The sequence below is a fragment of the Epinephelus moara genome, chromosome 6 (genome assembly GCF_006386435.1).
Source record: "Epinephelus moara isolate mb chromosome 6, YSFRI_EMoa_1.0, whole genome shotgun sequence".
In the NCBI taxonomy this organism is placed as follows: Eukaryota; Metazoa; Chordata; class Actinopteri; order Perciformes; family Serranidae; genus Epinephelus; species Epinephelus moara.
In genome coordinates, this window is record NC_065511.1 from 1,294,799 (window position 1) to 1,305,403 (window position 10,605).

The 10,605-nt window shown below is 40.5% G+C and overlaps 1 protein-coding gene across 4 annotated transcripts in view; it reads left to right on the plus strand.

Moving 5' to 3' along the window:
• The window catches only part of adcy3a (adenylate cyclase 3a), a 129,801-nt gene that overhangs the window by 4,179 nt on the left and 115,017 nt on the right, over window positions 1-10,605 (plus strand). For all 4 annotated transcript variants that reach the window (XM_050045771.1, XM_050045769.1, XM_050045770.1 and 1 more), the window contains one exon: window positions 5,369-5,518. In XM_050045771.1, the coding sequence (XP_049901728.1) occupies window positions 5,417-5,518 (102 nt within the window). In that variant the 5' untranslated portion in view covers window positions 5,369-5,416. The remainder of the gene's footprint in view (window positions 1-5,368; window positions 5,519-10,605) is intronic.

Consider the following 10,605-nt stretch of genomic DNA (forward strand, 5'->3'; position numbering starts at 1 on the left):
TGCTAAAATAAAATACTTTGGCAACACAACAAACATGAGAAGCCATGTAACTCGATTCCACCTGACGGAGGAGTCAGGGAGACGGCAGGCTGTTGTTGCTGCGGCAACTAGTGGCGCTACCGACCAAAGAACAATCGAGGAAGCAGTTATAAAGCTGCCACCCTCATCGGAAAAGGCCAAGCGAATTACGAAGGCCATCGTGGCATTTATTGCCAAGGATTTGTGTCCTTACTCCGTCGTGGAAAATCAGGGATTTCGAGGACTGCTGCATACATTGGAGCCCAGATACACCATCCCATCCCGACGCTATTTCACCGACATGGCCATCCCGACACTCTACCATCAAACCAAAACAGAAGTCATGGCCTCGCTGTTGAAGGCAGGTAGGAACGCAGTTACATGTGATGCGTGGACGTCTGTCACCACCGAATCATTTGTTACTCTAAGTTAACTGCGCATTTTATCTTGTGATTTAAGATACCTGTTGTTACCTTTGGTTCCGTACAACAAAGTTGTAACTTTCCAGTTTGCATGCATTTCCGTTTATATGTTTAATAAAATATAATGGAAATGAATTCAACTGTTTCTTATTACAAATGCACTGTTTTTAAAAATTGCAAGTGTTGAATGCTTATTCAGTGAGACAAAAAGAAATGTGTGTTGTGAAAAATGCATCAATATACATAAATTAAAGATGCATCAATAATCATTTTATAATCGAATCGTAGCCCCTGAATTGTAATTGTTATCGAATCGTGAGGTGCCCAAAGATTCCCACCCCTACTGATTATTATATTGATTTGCTCATTGTTATGTTTACTCGCCATGCTGGTAATTTTACTACTTAATCTATTTGATATTAATGGTGGATGCAGACTCAGCTGTCAGCAATTACTGTGATTGCTGGCCTCCTTGTAAAAAGCGGTTTGATTTGGCAGAATGACCAAAACAACGAATGAAATGGAGAAAAAAAGAACGAGAAAGCCGAACTAGACAGAAGAGCAGTGCCTGCTGTTGGCACAGCTCGTGGAGGAGAACAAAGGAGTTTTAAGAGGGAAATTCGGTCCCGGGATCACGGCACAAGGGAAGAGGCAGACTTGGGAGCGCATTGCCCGACAAATCAATGCGTCGTTCCCTCTCCTTTTACGCACAAGCGATGAGTGTGAGAAGCGCTGGTACGTGCTGCAATCCAAAGCGGGCGTTATTGCGTTACTACGCTGGGTGGGAAAAGTAAGCTCATCCCTGATGAGGTCAACCACAAACATTATCCCTGCACGATCAAGCCGGTAGCGTCTTATTAAATCACTGTCGTTCAATATACGGAGAATATCTCTCCTTCCTCTCTGTCTTTCCGCCATCTTCTCTGTTTAAGACACTCTTAGGCTTCTTAAAAGTCCTCCTCCCTCCTCTTAACAGTTTTTCACCTTAGGAGCTCTCTTAAGGCCTAAGATGCTTTGTGAATAACTTTTATCTTACCAAGGGAAAATTCTAAGAAAAATCTTAGAATTCAAGGAATTCTAAGATTTTTCTTAGAATGACGTCACTAAAAGCTACTTTTAGTCTTAGGATTCTTTGTGAATACGGGCCCAGTACTTGGATAGTCTGGATATTCTTAGCTATGTTGATGGAATACCCCCCAGGAGAGGTAGTCATGTTCACAGGCGCACATGTTAACATTTATTTACATTAAATCGCAAATCGCAGCCTTTTGTGCGGTTATGTAATCGCACAGCCTGACATTGCGATTGCGATTAGATTAATCGTGCAGCAGCACTACTTAATACGTCATTTCTCTTCACTGCTGGCGCTGTGGTGATAGATGTAGGTCCTCTGTAGATGCTTGAGAAGCTCAGACACTTGCCATACAAACATTAGTCAAGAATACTGACTCGGAATTATCAACTTTGACTTGTAATGGATCATACCATTATCTCAGACTTCACTGGAGATCACATCAAAAGTGAGACTTGGACAGCCTGTAAGTGCTACTGTACTGAAGCATCTGCTCAACCCACACTGACTCAGACCCCCACTCCAACATCGGTGTCATCAGAAAACGCTGTCTTTGCTAGACAAAATCAGTTTTAAAGTAGCCCCCTGAGGACCACTCAATAAGAAAAGAATTGTTGTTGAATTGTTTTTCCGTACTGATTCATAGATTTTAGGGCTGTAACTGTTTGTGTATTCATACTGAACAGTCATGGTATGGTTCATGCAGCCGCACACTGAATACCCTCTGTGTAGACTGATGCACCGATTTATCGGCTGAACATTTATATCAGCCAATAAGTGTTGTCGACCTATCAGCAAATAAGATGACATTCACTGATGGCAGTGGCCGATATTTTCTGTTGTGTCACATCAATTTTGCGCAGGCTTAAAAGCAGGGCTCCAGACTAACACCCACAAACTTAAATTAATGAGCAGGTACAAGAAAAATACAGTGACTGTTTGTCAGATGGGCTCTGTGATTTCAATGGAGAGCTTCCCTGGGACGTTGTTGCCATGGAAGGATGCAGTTAACTCACTAACGTTACATCAGAGGACACACCCTATTGCTTCACTAATAATGCTGTATTGATAGCAGCAAATCAGTGTTAAAATCGACAGGAGGAGAGCTACTTAAATTAATGAGCAGGTACAAGAAAAATACAGTGACTGTTTGTCAGATGGGCTCTGTGATTTCAACGGAGAGCTTCCCTGGGACGTTGTCGCCATGGAAGGACGCAGTAAACTCACTAACGTCACATCAGAGGACACACCCTATTGCTTCACTAATAATGCTGCATTGATAGCAGCAAATCTGTGTTAAGATCGTCAGGAGGAGAGCTAGTTAATGTTTGCTGTTAGCTTTTAGTCAGCAGGTAGCCGGAACTGGTAGCTCACAGAGGTTGCATTGAGTTCATAGACTGTATAAATAATGTAACGATGCATTCAAGTTCTGTTTAGTTAAAATGACTATTAGGCAAAGGTAAATTATAACGTTCTCATGAGGTGTCAGGTGTAATCTTGTGAAATGTAGTACTTGGCAAGACACTTGAATAGATACAGTTGGAAAAATGTGTTGATGTCTTCATAGCAATATACAATAGATATTAGAGAGGGAATATATTTTACATATTAAAAAGACTTTTGAAGTAGTTTTTTTTTTTTTAAAAGATGTTTTTCATGTGAAAGGTAGTGTAACAAAGGGCTTAAATACTTTAGAACAGTTCAGTCATTTTTTTATAGTGCAGATTTCTTTGTTGGCCTGGCACCAAAGGAGAAATAAACAACCAAACAAAAACCTCCCAAAAAAACAACAATATAAAAACATCATTATTGGTTATTGGCCAAATTGTTTTTTTTTTAGTATTGATATTGGCCCAGAATTTCACAATCGTTGCATCCCTAATGCACATAATGAGGAGTCAAAAGTTTACAGTGTGAGTTCGGCCCAAAATCTTGAAGTTACCAGAGTTATCAGTGGGCAGGAGGATTGTCTGTGTCTTTGACACTTGCACTACTGTCTGTTCAAAAAGACTAAAAAAAAACCCAGACTGGTCCTATCTTTAAAGACAGAATTATCAAAAAATAATCTGAAAAAAGAAAAGAAACAGATTCTAAACATTTGTTTTTTTTCAACTGTACTGAACTCGCACCAAACCAGGCTGTGAACCGAACAGTGACTTTTGTGTACTCTTACACCCCTAATGGATTTATTTGCCCACCCATTGTGTAGAGAGTATATAGTGGATCAGAAAGCTCGTGGTAACAATGGGAGCCTTAATCCTGATCATTACACATACTGTTAACAACATCACAGCATATAAACAGCAGGAGATTTTTGATTTGAATGGCTTCCAGTTTAGAATACGTTTGACTAAATGTGCCGGAAAAAATTGTGACTGAGTGACTATTGTCAAAGACGCTTCAGTAAATCTCTGTGTGGATAACACACTGCGTGGAGCACATGATAGAATGCTTCTATTTATTTATTTATTTATTTTTTAATATATACTTTATTAATCCCCGAGGGGAAATTCAATTTTACACTCTGTTGTCAATTACACACAGGTCCGAACACACACATGCACAAACTGGACCTATACATGCACTAAATGGCGAGATGTCAGAGTGGGCTGCCCATGACAGGCGCTCCGAGCAGTTGGGGGGTTCGGTGCCTTGCTCAGGGGCACCTCGGCAGTGCCCAGGAGGTGAACTGGCACCTCTCCAGCTACCAGTCCATGCTCCAACTTTGATTTAAAATTGGCATACTGCAGACTACACAAGTTTTACATTGAAGAACAGAAATGAATGATGTGGCCTTTTACATTGAAAGCATCATAATTTACTTTATTTATATAGCACCTGTTTAGAAAGTGACATGCATGCTTGTACATTCAATGACAAGACAGACCTGCATGTGTGTGGACTGCCATGGAGAGCGTTCCTGAAGGACAGTCAGTGTTGCTCACATGAAAAAAAAGAGCATTGACTCTTTGAGTCACGGAATTTTTTTACTTGGTGCAAGTATGGATACAATAGATAAGACAATTATGTATCATACCAACAAGTACGTTGTGTGTATGAAATCCTTGTATGTCATTCATTTGTTCCTCAATCCCACATTCACTGTTCTACTGCCCCAATTCTTACTAGAGCACCAAATGTGGATTAATCCACTGCTGAAATTAGACCTTAACAAATGCATTATCTCCTCTTGTTTGCCTCGTCTAAGTGGTAACATTTAACCCATGATGGTCCAGGGCTCAGGGGAAATTGAGTTTGTTGAATACTGCTACGAGCAGATATATTTGGTTTGGCCGAACTTTTAAGGCCCGACACACCAAACTGATGGTCGGCCGTTGGTGAGCATCTGTGACCCTAGTCAGTGCGGTGTGTCCCTCGTCGGCCCTTGTTGGCTTTTTATTTGGCCTGATTCAGCATGTTGAATCATTGGTCGAGCCTGTTGGTGAATGAAATTACCCTTATTGGCAGTTCAGCTCAGCGCACGACAAGAGAAATGGAAGTGAGGAAAGTTAACAAAGTGCTAAAGTCCAGAGAGAGTGAGACCAAAACAAACTTGTTCCATACTGGGGTTATCATGATCTTTTGGTGATATTGTGATTGTTTTTGTTCAGCAGAAAGAGAAACAGTGGCTGTAGAAAATCTCAGTTGTCTTTTTTGTAACCAGAAAACATTTCATACAACATATCTGGAATGGTCACTTTGTTTAAGGCCATGAAAACATGCATTTTGTGTAATATATCATGCTACACTTCTCAACTTCTGTAGTGCCCTATTATGCCTTTAATGTGCCCTTATTGTGCATGTGTTTGTTAAATATTGTGCTGTAACTGTTGCATTCTTTTTTTTTTTCCCCAAGCTTCTTGCCAACATAGTGATCTATGTTTGTGCCATTACTGTGGGTGTCATGTCGTACTACATGGCTGACCGCAAGCATCGAAAGGCCTTTCTGGAGGCAAGACAGTCACTGGAAGTCAAACTCAACCTGGAGGAGCAGAGCCAGCAACAGGTCAGAGGACAAACACTCCAAAATTCTACTGTTTATATGTGGGAGTTTAAGGGGACAGTGTCACTTTTGGGGTAATATAAATTATTATTATATTCTTGTGCCCAGAGTCAGAACAGAAGATCAATCCGTATGATCTCAAAGTGTCTAGCACAGAGTTAGGATGAGCCCAAATTCCTCTACACATGGCAGACATAGTAACAGAGGAATGACTTGAACGGTGCGTTTCAGACAATCAGATGTTACATTCAGCCCACAGGGTTTTTAATGTGAGTGATGATGACTGCTGCCATTATTCAGCATTCATCATGCAAAAAAACCCCTTACATTTCATTGCCATGTTTTCAGCTAACATCACAACACAAGTCAAATGCAAAAGTCCAGTTTGTTCAGGTTTGGTTTGCACGTTGTCTGCTGCCTATAAGAAACCAAAAGTCTATTTCACATTTAGTTTTGCTATAATTATAGTATGGTTGTTCTTTACAGAATGTTTTTGTCCATGGAGTTTTCATTTCAATTTTATTATGACAGTAATTATGTGTTTTCAACAAGAAATGTTTACAAACTTTTTTTTCAAAGAAATGAAAATTGAATTTCCATAATAAACAAGAAACTTTTTGAGATACATATTTCTTTCGCATTTAACAGAGCTGGACTGCTGCTGCCCCTTCATCTAGTCCTTGTGCTAATCTTGGCTAAACCTTTCTCTGTAAACAGACAGTAAATGAATCAACCCTCTCATCTTAGATAGATAGCAAGAGTCTAAGATTGAAAAATCTGCTTATTGGTTCAAACGTTTATGTTCCCCTCAGCGTGATTTCCTTGACATTACGTCTAGCGCCGTGGACTTGTCAGTGTCTTTTTTTTAATTTATTTTCTTTTTTGGCCATTTTGCCTTTAATGGACAGGACAGGTAAGCTTGAAAGGGGGAGAGAGAGAGAGAGAGAGGGGCATGACATGCAGCAAAGGGCCACAGGCTGGATTCGAACCCGGGCCGCTGCGGGAACAGCCTTGTACATGGGGCGCCTGCTCTACCACTAAGCCACCGACGCCCCTCAGTGTCTTACCTAAATCAATCAATCAATCAATTTTATCTATAAAGCCCAATATCACAAATCACAATTTGCCTCACAGGGCTTTACAGCATACGACATCCCTCTGTCCTTTGGACCCTTGTAGCAGATAAGGAAAAACTCCCCCCAAAAAACAACAACAACTGCTTAAATACCTGCTTTTGGCACAAAATTTGGTACAGACATTCACATTTTCCAGAGGAAATTATTATTTATTTATTTATTCATTCATTTAGTATATTGGAAGGATTATGATTACACTTGGTACAAATATTCATGTAGGCCTGTCACCTACTTTTTTTGGACAATATATTGTCCCTGGAATAATTGTGATAAATAATATTACTGTCATTTTGAGACCATTTTATGTCACTGATATACTACTACTACTACTAATAATAATAATATAATGGCATAATGCCAGTACACCCTTTCAAAGAGCAGTGAAGCCTATCAGCAAATAAAACGACATTCGCCGATGGCAGTGGCAGATGTTTTCTGTTGTGTTACAATTTTGTGCAGGCTAAAAAGCAGGGCTCCAGACTAAGCCACAAACTTAAATTAATGAGCAGGTACAAGAAGAATACAGTAACTGTGTAGCAACTGGGCTCTGTGATCTCACTGTAGTGTGATGAGATGGCGAGTAGCAGGCAGTTTCCCGTTGTCCGGGGACAACAGAGAACATGTTTGGGACAAACAGAGATCTTCCCTGGTACACCTTTAGGATGAAAGGATGCAGTAAACTCACTGTCATCGAGTCAGAGGTTGCACTGTGTTGTTTCCCTGGTAATGCATCATGGTGAACAACAAATCTGTGTTAAAATCGGCAGGAGGACAGCAAGTTAACCTTAGCAGCTGCTGGCCACAACTAACAGCTCAGGGGGGGTTGCATTGAGTAACATAACGATCTATTCACGCTCCATTCAGTAAAAAACGAGTATTGGGCAAAGGTAAATTATAATGTTGGCATGATGTGTTCAGTGTAATCTTGTAAAATGTAGCTTTTGGCAAGAAACTTATAATACAATTATAATTATAATAAATACAGCTGTTTGAAGGATAAATTTGTTGATGTTTTCATGGCACTTTAAAAGACATATTAGAGAGGGAATTATGATATATAGTAAAAAGACTTGAATCAGTTATTTTATTTATTATGAGATATTTGTTCTTTCGAGTGTGTGTCTATGTGTCTATGTGTGCATTTTGGTTTCTTTGGCTTATGTTTGTTTGAGCTGGTACTGTGTCAGCACTCAGCTCTCCTCCTTTCCCTACATCTGTGGCCACTGGGCATTCTCCATCACTACTATTTATGGAACAGATGGTTTGCACAACAGAGATCAGGGAGCAAGGAAAAGACAGAGAATGATAATGGAGAAGAATATGGAAGAGAGTGAAGGTGTTGTGAGAAGTTACAGAGGGGAAAAAAAGAGGGCTGATAAAACAAGTAGAAGAAACTCCCAGAATACTAATGGAGAAGCACGGGCTGCTGGGAGACAAGGGCCGCCAACCAATCAAGGAGCATCCGGTTGCTGCTGGTCACCATGGCAACCGGCCTCCTGAGACGTTGTCAGCTGTAATCACAGAGCCAAGCCACTCGGTCGTTTGTTGCTTCTCTGCCTCTCTGTCAGGTATTGTTAAGAATATTGAAAGCTGCCACACTGCCCCTGAGTATGTGTGTGAAGGCATGTCTTTAAATATGTATTCACAGTTCGTGTGTGTGTGTGTGTGTGTGTGTGTCTGCCAGAGACTTTTTTGTTTAGTTTGACACATCAGTGTTGTCTGTATGTGTGGACCTGGGTCACCGTGTGCAGGATCTCTGCAGCCACGCTGATGACAGTTTGAGGCCATTCAGATCTCTGTAAACAATGTGAAGACTGCTGTGTACACCATGTACACTTTCTTAGTATTGTAGGAGGGTTTGCATTCATGTCCCCTTTATTCCACTCCTTATATAACTGTACCTTTTGCCTCTGGTGTAATAAACAACTGACACACGGCCAGATCACCAGTAAGTAGTATGATTTCTAGTTGCCATCTTTGTTTGTACCATGAGCAACAGTGTCAAATTCTAATTCTAATGCAGTGTACACCAGAGGGAATATCTACTTTCACGATTTGCTAAGCAAGATAATCTTCACAAATGAACATCGCTTTTATGATTTTTGAAGCCGAAATGCAAGTAAGTAAAAAGCTTACATTAGGCTATAAATCAGCTACACCATGGTCACATGACCTCACTGTTACCACCACAACAAGCCTGATGACATTTTTCTGGAGGCAGATGCGGAAGTTAGCATTGCCCTGGTTCTCGCACAAGAGTTTGGATTATTGCAGAAAGTAAACTCTGTGACAAAATGTTTATGATACTTACTTACATTTACTTCAGTAAGAGAATCTTCACAAATGAACACCACTTTATGATTTTTGAAGCCTTAATGCAATTGCCGGAGGTAAAAAGCTAACATTAGACTAAAAATGAACTACACTACGGTCGCATGATTTATCATCCCTACCACAGTGAGGCTGTAAAGCTGTGTTAAGTGTGATAATGTCCTGTAGTCTCAGTCAGCTACTTGTTAGCAACCGCCTTCTTTAGTCACATACAATAGGAGCTTCAAAATTCACAGTAGGGTATTTACTGATGTATCTTAAGTTGCAGAACAAAGCGTGAATGTCTCTTCAGCTTGTGTTAACCACAGGCCTTGTTTCAGGCATTTAACCAAAAATCCATTTACTTAGGGTCCATTCATAAATGCTCGCTCTGAGTGCCAGAGTGCACTCTGGCACAGACTGGAGTGATCATAAATTCGATGCACTGTTGGAATGTACTATTCAGTTATTCAGAACACAACACTCTGGGAACAGCAGAACGCAGAGCAGAGTACATGTATGATTAACTTAACAGTTCGTTAATCCGTGTAGAAATGGAACGCTTTTTTTTTTCTGAACAACAGTACTCTGATTGAAGTGTAGAGTATTAGGTAAGATTTATGAATACACCCTTACTTTCAGGCGGTAGGACTCATTCCTGCAGCACTCTATAGCATTTTTTACACTTATTGTCCAGTCCGGTGCTGCGTCTCAAATCAGATACTTTAGTAAGTATGCTTACATGTCATACACTGCATACACAATGCACTTGTGAGGTGTGCGACTCTGGACAGGGTGGTGTTGACAATCACAAGATTTGAAAGCTTTTTCCTTTTGCTTGATGAATTGCAATCAGGCAAAGCATTATCGCCAACATTTAACTAACAGTTGTCACAAGTCAGAATACAGTATATCCTTGCTATGTCCCCTTGTTTGCTCACTCGACTTCTTCTGTATTTATTTATTTGTTTATTATATTAAAAATGAATGTGCTTTCACAACACGTTTCTATAACTTTGAATGTCTAATACTAGCTGACTCAATCAATCAACCAACCAACCAACCAACCAACCGTCATAAGGACTCATACAAGGTACAACTCCAGTGAAATGTGAACCCATCAGCTTCTTTAACTTATGCTCTGTAGTCTTTTTGTGTCTTCTTACATTGTTGGCTGCTGCTTTATAATTGTCCATGATTCTGACCTCAACAAGACGACTGCATGGTAGCTCCTCTTTAAGGGGGCGATCACACAGAAATGAGACGCTAGAAACGCGGATGCTTCAAAGGCGCTTGAAACGCTGGAAGCACTTATTCAATGTGCGCTAGACAAAAAAACCCAGCAAGGAGCGCCTGTGGAGCGGGGGTGCGTGCGCAACACACACACACACACACTCTCCCCTTGAATATAGTGTTTCCCTCAGAGACAGTAGCTTACATGAAACTATCATGAGCTATCAAATCAAATCCAACTTTGTTTATATAGCACTTTTCATACATAAAAATGCAGCACAAAAACTGTGAACTACGAAATAAGGTCACCAGCCCTCTCACATATCCCACTGTCTGAAAGTTAACTAGCTGCTACGACGATCGTTGTCATCAATTACATTGTACTCACCAGACAAATTCGTTGCGCTGCTC